This window comes from Hermetia illucens, chromosome 5, assembly GCF_905115235.1.
Source record: "Hermetia illucens chromosome 5, iHerIll2.2.curated.20191125, whole genome shotgun sequence".
Classification (NCBI taxonomy): Eukaryota; Metazoa; Arthropoda; class Insecta; order Diptera; family Stratiomyidae; genus Hermetia; species Hermetia illucens.
In genome coordinates this window covers 22320297-22335105 of record NC_051853.1, presented here as the reverse complement: position 1 = coordinate 22335105, position 14809 = coordinate 22320297, and the positions used below count along the sequence as shown (strand labels likewise).

The following is a 14809-nucleotide window of genomic DNA, read 5'->3' as shown; positions in this document are numbered from 1 at the left end:
AGGATCAAGAATCAGCAGAGAAAAGCTGACCAATCCATTCCACTGCCGTTCCGAGTAAAACTAAGCAGGTCAGAGGAGTACGTCCCGAGGAAAGCAGTCGAAGAATGCATAGAGTTATACGAAAGTGGAAAAATACAAGCTCTGTCCACATGGTACAGAAAGTTAAGACCAATGCATATTTAGAAGACAGCGCTTTTGTCACTAGTATAAGAAGAACACAAAAGGGCGACGTTTTCCTCCAACTCGAATCGACTAGAAGACTGTGGACACTGGCACAAGTGCCATACCCACGAGACAATATTAGAGATTTTCACGAGACCACTACCAAAAAATGACCTTACAGGTCGAGTGAATCAGTCAGGTCAATTTGCAGGAGCTGATGGATTCTGCTTCAAAAATTATACGAAAACCGTATATTGGGACACAAGTAGCAAGAAAAGAAACGAGATAAAAGTTGGATGGGTTATGTGTAAACGTTTCATAACTTCTGTAACACAGTTACCTAGCTAGAGTCTTCAAAAGCAAACAAAATAGAACGAACTGCTGCAGAAAATGTTTTGAACGAGACCATTTCGCAAAGGACTGCGAGAAAGGCCGTAAGAAAAGCAAAATGCAGGAAGTCACTCATGAGAATTAGACTTAACACGAGTATGCTTGGTCCACTGAGTGGGGGCAGAAAAGTAACGAATCAAGGAGAAAAAGTGCTATGCCGTGGCGCCATTCGCTATTTAGCTTCCGAACACAGAAAATCTCCTTACCTTACCGGGGGTGCTCATAGGTGGCGGGGAGGAAGACGGGACGGCAACCCTGTCAGCCGAACCAAAACCAAGTGGCCGAGGAGAACCTCCATAGTGGTGGCACCGGGAGATGTATCGCATTGGCTTGCCGGCCGTGATGCGGTAATCGAATGCTAAAACAGGCCTAATTAGGGCGATCAGACCCGAGTCAACACGGGGACTCATCTGAAGTGGCAATAGTCACGAAACTTTACCAGGGGTATACTGGTACCATGGCAACCGGGATAGCCCCTGGACTCACATACTTCAGGAGAATTTCTGTTGTATGTGCATTCAGCTCAGTTGTTGTGGTTGGCTTCATGGCTGTTGTGGTTGTGTTCAAGCGAACAGAGACCTTCGGGTCTCAATGCAGTGTTGCGTTTCAACACGGGTGCCATACTCCTTAGTTCGGTAGAGATTTTGGAGGCAGCGTCTGATGATTTGCCTCTGCCCTGGTAAGAAACCGTCAAGCCGTCTTCTAGAATATCCCACCTTTACCGAATATCTCTCAACCATTGTAAGCCTGTTAACGTTGCATTAGCACCAAAAGTAAGAATGAATGACGCCAATGAGTTTCGGAAAACTAAGATTCTTTGAAAGAAGATAAAATGCGAGCTTACTTGCTCCCTATGTCCTATAAATTACGCAGTGAATTCTGCCAAAATATGAACCCCCAAGAATGGCAGTATGACGTAACGAATCTGCTGCTGCGCTTTAATTTTCAAAACACACAAACAATGCAACAATGTAATTTTTAAGTAGCTTTAGTTATCAAAACTTATGTAATATTTTAAAGAGTTCTACTCACTTGTCATATGGTTTTCCGCCCCATTTATGTGCAGCACTGTTGACAAGCCATGTTACATTTAGGATGAATGTGTATCGGAACATTGTTGCGACAAACCATGCATTTGTCCAGGTTTCGCCCCAGTAGTAAACAGGAACAACGGTTGGAATAAGGAAGCATAACAGTGGCATAACCAACATGTAATATCTGAAAATAATAATAAAATAAGTAATCATATCACAAAGCAACTCATGATGTCAAACTCACTTCTTTTGATAATATAGAATAGGGTCTTGTTCCAAATCTGAAGTGTCAAGACATTTGCCTTTGTTTTTGACATCAGGATGTTTTTTGCACAGGAGCCAGCCAATATGGGAGAAGAAGAAGCCTCTGTATGGATAAGATATTTTTAGTCCATTCTTTTTTAACACTAGAGAAACTCCAATATTACCTTGTTGCGTTATGTGGATCAGCATCTGTCTCGGAATATTTATGATGGACACGATGATCTCGAGCCCAATGCATAGCAGCATCTTGGAATGCAATTGTATTGAAAATGATAAGGATTAATCGTAGAGGCCATTTTGCTTTATATGATCGATGTGCCCAGAGTCTGTGTGCACCTGCTGTAATACCTAGTCCGGACATAACGTAAAGGAGCAATGCTAGAATGAGAAGAGTGAAAAAAATGTAAGTTAAATGCAGTTGCGAGGTGATTCTAAATACTAAATTGAAGGGTTTTCCAATAATTTTACGAAATTTAACACACATTAAACACACATTAAGCGAATATTGTTTAGGATATGGGGAATCCTAAGTCCATATCCACCACTTACCACTTTCGGTCACGTTGCTCTCAGGGCACAGGTGAGGCAGCGTCTGAAGAGTTGCCTCTGCCCTGGACGAAACCGTTAGTACTCTTTTGGTTTTTGAATGCTTGGGTGCTATGCCCCAAACTAGGTATCCGTGGACGTGGGAGTAAGTTGCTCCCCATTTGGTCCGGTCCAACATCATATAGATGTGGACTTAGGATCCCCATATCCTAAACAGTTACCCAGCTTTAGTCTAGCTTAGACACTCAAACAACTGGCAACTTCAATATAATTCGCATCCTTGGGTTTTAGCGATTACATAAAGGAGGCCTTTTCCACCTGTTGCCACTTTCGGAGGGCAGAGGTGAGGCAGCGTCTGAAGAGTTGCCTATACTCTGGACGAAACCGTCCTTTTTTATTTTGTTAGCGAACATTGTTATCTGCAGAAATTATGAGATAGATAATGATGATTCTTTTCACCGTCATTTCTTAGTGAAGACATAAAATTTCGCCGCTTTCCAATTTTCCGAAAGAAACATAAAAATTGGAATTTATTTTTTAGATTGACAAATTTCCATAAAGACTGAAAATTGTCAATTAGATCTAACAATGACAATTTCACATCAGCAACCATCCATCTTCAAATGAATACAACAAATTTTATAAATTGCTACTTCTGGACACTGTACCCTATCTAGCCTCAAGTGAGTATCACGCAAGCGGTGCATGCCATCATTCGCAACAGATCACCAGCACCTAAATTTTGAATTGAGGAAACCGAAATTATCTGGACAAAAGAAAGTTCTCAAAAAGTATGATACGACACACAAAAGTCAAGAAATTGCTATTGTTGGACTAACAGCATGTAATGAGCTTAGATTACTCTTCTTTGTATAAGTTTCGCCGTCAAAGATGCTTTCAAATTGGTCAGATTCTCACTTTTCTTCTGCATTTCCGAGGACATTACAAAGATCAGTAATTCATAGTAACATACTTGTCTGGAAGATAGACGAGGAAGTTATTAGAAATTCACCGTCAAAGTGAGTATAAATCATGGTGAAATCATAAGAAACTTCACCTTCAATTGTAAAAGACCATTTGACTTTGCCTTCGAAATATTGGGAAATACAAGGTTTCGTTAAATGCTCTTAACACATAACTTGTCAACTTATTCAGTTGTAATTTGTTACAAGAGTCAAGCCGGTTCTTTGTAATTGGGTGATTTAGTGAAAAATATCATGGTCAGCATTTTTTTCGAAAAATTGGTAATCTGGTTTGGGTCTGAACGAATATTAAAAAATAAATGGATCTCAATGTGTATCTCTGTGAATTCTACAAAATCGACGCTACAGTTCTACATTCTCGGTGTATCTAGCTTGGCGCATTCATTAGAAATATGTAGATTCATTCAGAGGAAAAATATATTTCAACGCTTTGGGTGTCGAAATCCATCTTCATGAACAGTTAGAAGAAAACTTCCCAACACCATGAATGTGTTAAATATTCTCTGCTTATCATCGACTACTCATAGCAAACTTTTCTCTCACTCAGTGTGAAATGCAACGCTCAACGTAAGCTTTCCGTTTTCATATCTCAGATCGTATGATCCATCGTACGATGATGGTTTCAACCAGTGAGCGCTTGATATTGACCATTCGAATGTGAACGAAAAGATGAATGGCACATGGCTGCAAGGCGGCTAAATTAAGCAAGCGTTTCTTGGACGATTATCGCTGATAGCTTTTATGTTAGTGTTACAAGGCAAGTGGAATGAACTCAATTCAGATGTAAACGTTAACAAAAAAAATTACGTTGGTTGCTTAAAGTTTTAAGTGATTTCAAAAGGTCATTGAAATAAGGAACAAGAGTTTGTGGTTAGTAGGTGAAAGAAAGAAAAACTGTGAAGGTTTTCCGTAGACACTAATGAATGCTTAAAATCAATAATTGCTATCTCTAATTTTCGCTTACCGAAGCCCACAGTTGCCCATTTTGCTGATGTCAGTGCAAGCCATAGTCCGTATACAGCTGCAACATGTAGATAAGCAAAAGCAATAATATTTCTCCATACGAGTTTCAATTTCCTTTTTTCAGCACGTTTGAATTGTGTGATATCCTTGACGAGTCCTCCATCAATTGTTTCGGCATCACATTCATTCAACACGCCAGTAACCTCTGTTGGCGGTTGATTAGCTGTTGTTGCATTTGGCGGCATCTTGTATCTGAAATGGAGAAAAATAGATTAGACATTTTTCGCAAATTTGAAAATGCGGAGTAATCATTGCACCCGAGAATATACCTATTCTACCCCCTCTCTCATTCGCTTGGTAATAATCAATCGATATTTTTCAACATGGTAATAAACATTTCATTAAAATTCCATACGAGTCGCTTGACTATTTAAATATAATTTGAAACCTAGTAAAACTTCAGACAAACTCCCACTACGTAAATAATTGCTCTATTTGTTTTCAAAACAGATTTTCACGCTAATATTTAATGATAAATATTTTACTAGTTCACATGTAAAAAGCCTTACACGTGACTTACAACCCACGACTGGAGGGAAAATTTTTATTCTATTCAACACCGAAACAGAAAAAAAATGGGTTTTTTCGTTTTATCTGGTCAATTTTCTGGTACATTTATATTTAAAATAAATACGACAAAGAAACTGATACAGCACGAACTTATCTCCCTGTTAGGCCCCCTGCCATGGGAACACAACAGTTGGACTTTAATAAAATCACACCACCACGAGCCATCTTATCTTAATTATTTTCATTTCAATAAAATACTAAATTTAGGTATGTCGGAATCGTGGAATTAGAGCTACACACAGTTCAAATGTTCTAGCGATAAGTTGCAAGTTACATGAGTTATATACCCTAAAAATGACTATATAAAGGGAATGACCAAGGTCCGAAGACCAACATATCAAACTTTGGACCTTGTTTTTGAAAACTAAGAAAACCTGATAAGTATATATATGTTAAGGTTTTTGGATTCACGGAAATTTATCGATGTGGCTCTAAATTTATAAACTTCCTGAAAGTTGTTATTCTGTAACGGGAGGAGCTAATAAGCTTCGAATTAAATTGTGGGGAACTCTCAATCAATATAAAAGATGACTCAATAGATTTCTAAGAAGGCATAGACATGTGCTCCTCCTAACTTAGAAACAGAAAATTACACAACTTTTCATATATTGGGAGGCAAATCTTTATTCATTGTCAGATTTTAAATAAATTTTTTGGCTGAATTAGAAGTCTTCTGAAATGTGGTCCAATATCAAGAATTAAATTATTTAGTTCATTTGAAATAATAAAAACTTGTTTTTCCTATTCGCTAGTGTTGATTTATATTTCGCAAAAACCGATATTTCAGGAACAACAAGTAGACTTGTTAGCACTGATGAAGGGAACAAGTGGTTCCCGAAATATCGGTGTTTGCAAAATATAAATCAACACTAGCGAATAGGAGAAACAAACTTTTATTATTTCAAATAATTAATCGCTAGAAATACCTCCTAATTACACTCAGATGCTTAGTTCATGCTTAAATAGTTGTGTAAATTTTAGATGCTTGAAATCGATCTATTCAAATACATAAATGATGAGCAGATAATTCAAAGACTTTTCGTATTTGTAAACCTACTTCCCGAAGCACACTTTGCCATCCGAAAGTTACTTTTACCAATAGTAATTATGATGATTCACAAAAGATTCTCAACTCACCAGGCAAGTGTTCCAATAAGTCTAACCAATATGTGTCAATTATTGCTCGTTTTCGAAAAAAATGAACAATAACTAAACCACTTTCTAATTTTACTAAGCTATAAAATCACTTATAAACTTTTAAAACACGCGTAACGAACTTATCGCGAAAAACTCATTATACAAGCCGACACTAATGCTCCACGTTCAACTGCCAAAGAAGCACTAGTAACAAACTAGAAAAACCCAACAGCGTTTTGTTACAAGTCGAGCATTAGTGGGGCCCTAACATGTGAACCATCTAAGATAGGGGGAACGCCAATGCATACACCAAGAGATTTCTGCTGATAAGAATCGCTTATCAGCTGCCTTGCGTCTGGATATTTAGGAAGCAATGAACGCCGCATGAATCGTACGTTGGCATCGACTTCAGGGAGCATAGAAAACTATAATTGAGAATAGTTGACCTTTATTAGGCACTAGTAGTGATCAAATACTGAACAAGTGGAGAATTACTGATCTCACGTGTCCCAGTAGTGCAATGGAGTGCTTATCTCATAATATTCCGATCTCGTAATGCACGCTGCTTTTTATAAAATTTTATTGCACCGAAATAAAAGCGGAAGCTCAATGCTGTAGTGTTCAAACTAATTAAGCAGTTAGAATGGCATTTTTAAGATTGGTACTAAAACTTAAACGGTATAAAAGGAAAATTAAAAACTCAAAAATAGTCCCCTCGAGCCCACCTAAATATAAACTTCCTAAGAAAATTAAAATTACAATTTAGCTTAAAGTACAAAATACTTTTTAGCCCCAAACGAAAAATTTTGATAATCGTCCAGTCTAGTACCTTTGTGTCATAAATATGTACAAATGTGCTATAAGTTAAACAATTGCTAATAACTTAGCACTCTCAAACGATTTATTGCGACAAATTTATCGACAATGTAACCAACTACAACAGAGGAGTCTTTTCAAGAGTATACGATCACAAACTCAAAGTTAAAGCATTTCAAACTCCAGACATTTAAAACAAAAGCAAACAAGTTGGCAAGCCGGAAGCTTGATGCTTTAGGTATGTGTTTTGTGTTTCCCTATGTGAGAAGCATAACGCAGTTCTCCATTGGCTGACAGCTTTGACTCGAGATATTTAAATTACGCAGGGCTGTCAGCCCAGAGCTGAGCGAATTAAATATCTCGGGCCAATGTTATCAGCCAATGGAGAACTGAGTTTTGAAATTGCTTCACGCATTAATGAAGTGGCATTCCACAACTGGTGTTCTTTGTGATCGACGTATCCGCGAACGTCTGAAATCTGCCGCTCTCTATAGTTCTGAGTGTTGACCGACTATAAAAGACAATGAAAGGCGTCTTGCGGTAATGGACACGAAGATGTTGCATTGGACTAGTGGCGTGACACATTTTGATCACATTCAAAATGAGCATATTCGCAATCGATATGGGGTTGAACCGATCTTGGAAAAACTGCGAATGAAGCGTTTTTGATGGTATAGTCACGTAATTCACGCTAACGATAATTCACTTCCCAATATTGGTCTGAACATCAAAGTCAACGGTGAGTGACCACAGGCCGGCCGAAACAACAGTAGCTCGATACGCTGGATGAAGGTTTAAAAGTCTCGCGATTGCAGCCAGATCTGGCATTTGATAAAATAAAATATATATAAAATAAAACGACGAACCGACCCCGCTTATGAACGGAACAAAGACTGAAGAAAAAGAAGATGTGAGGAGCGACAGAGTAAGGAGCAAAGTAGTTGTCTTTAAAACTCTTAAAGAAAAATCGGAATATCACCTGAATACTACAAAGGAAAACACAAGACCATAATGAACAAGTTAGTTAAGGAGTCGATAGAAAAAAACAATGAAGGAATGCGAAAGTATAATCGGAAATTTGTCAGCAGTAAACTGCCCGACTCTCACAAGTCACAGATGTCAAATCACAAGGTTGGAAATGAAATGGAGGGGAAGATGATCCAAACAATAAGCTCTCTAGCCCATATATTTGTCATAGTTATTGAAAAAAGTGAACGAGTTAACATTTGAATGCGAATACGCAGTGAAGAATAGCGAAGATATATTACGGAAAACAGGAGATTTCAAACGACCAAATGTAAATAGCCTTTTACGTGAAAGTAGTTTTCAAACGCTTTTCATCATCTGCAATTATTGCTTGAGAAAAAAATATTTACCCGTATGGAAGGTCATTAGCTGCAAAGGGCACCCATAACACCATTAGTAAATAGTGAAGCGTTCATGAGGAAACTGCAGAAGAAAATGAGAAAAATACCACTTTCCTAAACTACATTCTTCCCGTTGCGAAAATTCAAAACTCTAAATCCTTGCTGAAGAATTTTGACGAGCTCCACAAAAACATTCTTTTCACAATGGAATAAAACGGAGCCTAGCCTTCCCTCTGGGACTTGAAAACAATAAATAAGTACTGGACCTACAGAATAGACAAACCAGAATTGGACCAAATCGGACAAGAACAGCACACGAAAGAAATAAGAAAAGGAAACGTCTACAAGACCAATCAACAGCGATTTTTTTTATTTGACGATAGAGTGATCCTGGACATCCTCTTAGTGCAAGGACCAATCATTTATTTGGGTGAAGTTTTCAAACTGACCTTGAACGATCAGTATTTTATCAATCTCGCATCAGTCAGGCTAACAAAATTATGGCAAACTGATTGTCTAGGGTGTTTCTATGGCAATGACTGATGGAATGATGAACATTTTAATTTTTTAAAAAAATCTTGCAGCCTTCTTGGACTGATGATAGATTGAGTTTAGTGCATCTTTATGCTATTAATTGAAATATAACTTCGGTTCGGATATTCAAATTCATGCAACAAAAATGGTTTTTGGTCGTCCGGTTTATACTAAACTTATCAGTCCATTTTTGTTGGATTGACTTATGACAGACTGATGAAATACTGATCATGTAAGGTCAACCTAAAAAAAAATGTTTGCTGACAGTTTCGTTCCTCAAGGCAGAGGCAAACTCTATAGAGGTTGTTTCGCGTCTACCTTGCAGAGCATAGTAGCCGTCATCAAGTAGATGGTGTACTCAAGACTACTCTATCCTCAATCTTCAGACCAGTCCAAGTTTTAAACAGATGGTTTTCGGTCGTTATAGTTCATACCAATGACGAGTTTTTGAATTAATATATTGATATTTAAGGGTGGGAATATTTCTTCATGGCCTTTCAACCTATTTAATTATCCCTCTTCATACTAATTAACAATACTTAAGTCTTAAGTACCATAAATAGAAGCAATAGTTAATTTTTAACAGATTGTACATGCATTCAATAAGAGAATAACTGGCCTATGAAATAACGATATAAGAGGAATTATAGAAATTTTCTCTGTCCCTTCTTAATCAAATTAAAAGTCCATTCACTCTCTAAAGCTGACTAATATATAGTTATCTATTGTGGTTCATAGTCGACAAAAAAAAACAGAAATCGATGAGCACGTATGTGCACAATTAAAGCAAATAACGAAGAACTTCATTTAATTACTTCAAATCAAATGAAGTGAGAGCTCTGAACTAGTATGAAACCCAAAACCACATAGTTACCTTGGAAATTGTAAAGAAACTACTTTGTAGCGCCATTACCATAACTATTTATTCTGTTTAATGTTTCCCTCTGGCTAGCATACCTCCCTAGTTACCGGAAGTAGCTAAAATCTCATTCCAACGGTCACTTTAAGATACGAGTATTGATATTCTAACCTCATATCATCGCCAAATATTTTTGATTCATGTGACCATAATCACTAATATCGAAGGCATATGATAATTGACTAATTTTTGAAGAATGCTGAGCTTACAATGTGATTGAAATAAAATACCTGGTCCTGAGAGAAATATTGAATAATGACATTGGAAATTGTAAAAGAATTAGTCGAACCATTTTAACTATGTCGAAAAAAGCTCTGTGCCAAACTCGAATATAGAATAATCAAAATTTTAATTTTTTAATTTTCATTCAATTGTTGATACATAAAATGGAGTGTCAAGTAAAACATAAACATTATTTTCGACACCTGTCACTTTTCGTCCTCAGTCAAAATTAAAGAGCAACTGAAAGTTTGGGACATATGCGCTGCGCTGTGTTTTGGAAAGGCTGCCATGGACAATAGAGTAGCGAAACGCTGATATAGAACGCTAATTTTAACTAACGAAAAGAGAATCTAGTGTGATCAGGTGAAAGGCGAAAATCACGAATAGAGCCTTATTTGCGTCCAAAAAAGGCAATCATTTATGTTTTTGGAACTGCAAAGGCATAATCCATTTGGAGATAATCCTGAAAAATGAACACTTGGAAAAACGCTTTATGAGGTTCAATTTCAACGACTGAATGGGACAACCAAGAAACAAAATCAGTTCGTCCAGGCCAAGTGATCATGAGTCACGGCAAATCAAAGTAAAACTTCTGGAGCTAAATTGGCAGGTTCTTCAGTACTCGTTGTACTCTCCAAGCTTGCAACAGGCAACTACTATTTATTCTGTTCATTCTCCAATCAATCGTCCGGTATCCAGATAGCTGAGTGGTTAGAGCACTAGGCTGTCTGTACGGCAGGTCGCGGTTCAAATCTTACTGATGATAGCGGGATTTGTATCGTGATTTGACGTCGGATACCAGTCGACTCAGCTGTGAATGAGAGTACCTGGGTCAAATCGGGGTAAGAATCTCGGGCGAGCACAATGCTGCTGTTGCGCCAAGGATTATTATTATTTTCCAATTAATTGAGAGGCCAAACATTCAACAACGAAAAGGATCTCAAGTATTGGCTCACCATATGCTCAAATCAAAAGTGGTCAATTTCTAGCAAAAAGGTATCAATGACCTGCTGAGAATGCAAAAAAAAACGATAATACTTATGTTACAACCCAATACACAATGGCTTGCGCATATAAATAAACTCAGGAAAGTATTTATAAAAAAATCACAATTAAAGTTGAGTCAATTCTTACCAGAAAGCACTTTACCCCTCTTTTAAGTCAACAATACCACCAAATCAAAATATCTTTTTCCGAACTTTTTTTCGAACCAGTCTGATACTATTTTAGTTACGCGATTATTCATATCTTATAAGCTGCTTAGCAACTTTTTTTTCACTAGTCTCTTGATCTTGACCTTGCTCAATGCGTTCACACACTCCCGTATTATGTGTTATGGCATAAATGTCTGGCGCGTTTAAGTATTCAGATTCCGAATAACGATCGAACGATTATGTGACTGGGTAGAGCTTTACGCTAATACATAAATGTATATCATACGATGGCATTAAACTTTGAGAATTAGTCGCGTGATTTGCTGCCAGCAAATTTTCTCATCGTTGATAACAAAATATATGACCTGCGATTTTGATTAATTCAAAAAAATTGTTTTGAAGTGGAGACAATTGTAACTTTGATAATTGAAAGATTGACATGATGGATTTAGTTTATAAAATATGAATGCTTTGATCTGATTTGATGGTACCTAAGAAAGTATTATTTTATATGTTTATCCGTTGTGATTATGTTTAATAATGCATGGAGAAGAAATTAGAAACAGCTCTCGATTTTGAAATGGTTTGGAGAATTACTGCTAGCATTTTTGCTGTTTGAACTTTATTTTCAAAATTAAAAAAATATTAAGGCAAAAAAATTGTATTTTACATTATTCGAAAACCCCAAAATAGTAGAGCGTACGAAAAAACATCAAACTGACCATTCCACAACTTTAAAAAATTTTCATTGAAAAAACCAATCACATGAAGGAACACCGTACATCAATGTGATAAAAAATAAACATAGAAAGGATCATTATCAAAATCTGAGGAATTTAGGATGCATTGATTCAATTTTAATATATTCTCCAATTGGCTCCATATATGCCAATAAAGGACGTACCTCAGTTAAACATTTAACATAATTATAGCAGTAAGAATCAATAAACCAAATAAAACGCTATTGACATAGTTTAGCTCGTACAATGGAAACATAGCATATATTACTCAACGAAGTTTATGATACTATATAACTTTCACTTTGACGTTATGTAACTATAACAAGCTTATAAAAAATGTATAATGTTTTTGTTAACTAGATTCTCATTTTCCATGTGTTATAGAGTGGTGGAAGTTTTAGTGCCGCGTTAAAATTGCGAACATCAAAGCCCGTGTTTATATTAATTAAAATGTACTTATGAATTACCATAAACTGAAGAGATATTAGCGGAGATAATGTTTCCCCCCAACATAGAATTATTAATAAGAATTTCTGAGCAAAAATATGAAAAGTTTGATTAATTTAATGACATAACTGTAACATTTCGAAAATTGATTGGTGTTGCATAATCAGGACCATCATTTGAGATGTGAAAGAAAGCAAACAAAGAATTACTCTATTTAGAAAATCTAAAGTTTCATCTGACTCGTGTATAAAACATGAATATTCAGAACTATCGACAACCCGAAACAAACCTAAAATTAGATGCTCACCAAGAATCTAGCACCAACGCCAATTAGATTACATCATGTAATCTATAGAAGATTATACGTATACAATCTACGATTCCCACAGCTGGTGGGCGCAATGGTGCGCGACAAAAATAGCCTTTGAAACAAGAATGCTTGTTTCATAACACACTCTAAATATAAGCTGCACATAAATTGGTTTTCATCATGAAATAATGTCAAAATATAATAGTATGCCCTAAAGATATTGTTTTTCGAATGAATATTCCTAAGGATTGTTTGCATTGATAAACGAAAATTGGCTATTTTTTACAAAATCTTCTACTTCGACACTCGATTGAAAGACCAAAAACTGGTCATAAGTTCCATGAAAAAGAAGATAACGAAATAGGATGATAGAGGAATTCACCATTTCAAAATTAACGATAAACAAGTCTCGAATTCTCGAGCCAAAAAAGAGGAGTCCGTGGACTACAAAAAAAGAAGTAAGTTGCTTCCCAAGTGGTCTAGTTTTTTTTCAGTTTTTTCGGTTGGATAGTTTCTGGAAATGGGTCCGTGGAAGAAATTATCATTTTCGACCCTCCACACTCCCTACCTTTCCAACAAATTACAAAATTAAGACGGACTTCGCAAGTGCTGACCTTTCATTTGGTACCCCCGACATGACAATATTTAGTGAAAAAAAATCACACCCTTCTTTTTGCATGTATGCATCCCCCTCCCCCCTTAAATTCCACGAAGAATGATGTAACCACCAAATTCATTGCCAATCGCTGTAACCGTTTCCGAGAAAAATGCGTGTGACAGACAGACAGTAAACCGATTTTAATAAGGCTTTGTTTTACACAAAACCTTAAAAAGTATTACCAGTCAAGGAGGGGACAATATCGAAATTCATTAAATTTAAAATTACATTTGCTATCGGGAGAACTTTTCCATGTTCAAATTTTCAAAAATGAAGAGTGGGAACTGAGAAAATGAAGTGAAAGTGGAGCTAAGAATTTCCAATAATCAGCAATATCATCCGCTGATAACGAAACAAGAACTATTAAAATGGAATTGGATAGGAATACCACCCTCACTTGAGATAAAATCTCACAAATTGTTCAGATATCTCTTGATGCTGATTTGAGACAAAATTGACTGATGAAGACAGGATAAAGAAGGACAAAGATACGTACAAGGAAATCGGTTGGCCCAACCGTTGCATAGCTGCTGCGCTTTTAAGACCTGAAAAAGCAATCAGGACTTTCTTGAAAATGGGCGAGCGGTACGGCATAAGAAGGTCCACAAGATTCAATACTAAGGTAACCTCCTGCGAAAAAACCCAAATAAAGAAGGAACAAAAAGTCGTCAAAGTGATTCTCAAGTTGTAGCGAAAATTAACCTTCCAATCAAAAAATGTCAAATGCAGAACATTTTAAGTGGGGATATTTTCATTGCGTATAAGAAACCGAAGAAATGTGCGGCTTTGAAACTACACCATAAGGACGCTCGTCTTGCATTCGCAAGAAAGATGATGCATTGGCTCGATAAGTAGAAATTTATAATTTCTTCTGACGAAAAAAACTTTAATCATGAACCAGATGATTTTACAAGTTATTGGCATGACTTACGGAAGGAAAATCCATCTAGAATAAAACAAAAGTTTGGAGGGGGAAGTGTGATCGTGTGCGGAGTTATTTCCTATTTTGACAAGGGGAAACTATATTATGCATTGTACCCACGAAAATGAACTCGGGAAAATATTGGAAGCTGCGTTAGTACCCTATTTGGAAGAACACGAGGAAAAGACGTTCACATGGCCACAGGATAACAGCCTTTTACGTCTCACAGCAGTCGAAAGAATGAGAATTATCACAAAAGCTCCTTTAAAAAATTGTTTAAGACTTGTGTTAAAGTATTTGCAAAATTTACAGAACGCTACAAAACTGGCCTAAAAGGTGGCGTGCCAAAATGAACTAATCAAATTTTTTACCAACAGGGACAAGTTCTTCTTTTGATTTATGAATTTACCTTCAAACTGGACAAAAGATTTCGAAAAAACAACGCCTAGAACTTTTTATTTCATCCTATATTAGCAGTTATTGCTTATTTTGCAAATAATAACAAAAAAGCTAACATAATACCCGGTCCCCATTACTTATGTCAAACCTGCAACTGTTAGCAAATAAGGCACTATAAGAATGAAAAAATTCGCGCAATTTATGCAACGAAG

At 36.6% G+C, this 14809-nt stretch overlaps 1 protein-coding gene across 3 annotated transcripts in view; it reads right to left on the bottom strand.

The window, feature by feature from the left end:
• The window catches only part of LOC119657178 (acyl-CoA Delta(11) desaturase-like), a 32413-nt gene that overhangs the window by 5144 nt on the left and 12460 nt on the right, over positions 1 to 14809 (bottom strand). For 2 of the 3 annotated variants that reach the window (XM_038063964.1, XM_038063966.1), the window contains exons 2-5: positions 4344 to 4594; positions 2015 to 2228; positions 1831 to 1953; positions 1585 to 1770 (exon numbers count right to left, since the gene is read on the bottom strand). In XM_038063964.1, coding sequence (XP_037919892.1) covers positions 1585 to 1770; positions 1831 to 1953; positions 2015 to 2228; positions 4344 to 4587 — 767 coding nt within the window. In that variant the 5' untranslated portion in view covers positions 4588 to 4594. Of the gene's footprint in view, positions 1 to 1584; positions 1771 to 1830; positions 1954 to 2014; positions 2229 to 4343; positions 4595 to 6109; positions 6303 to 14809 lie in introns of those variants that run through there. The other variant, XM_038063965.1, reaches the window with a different exon arrangement.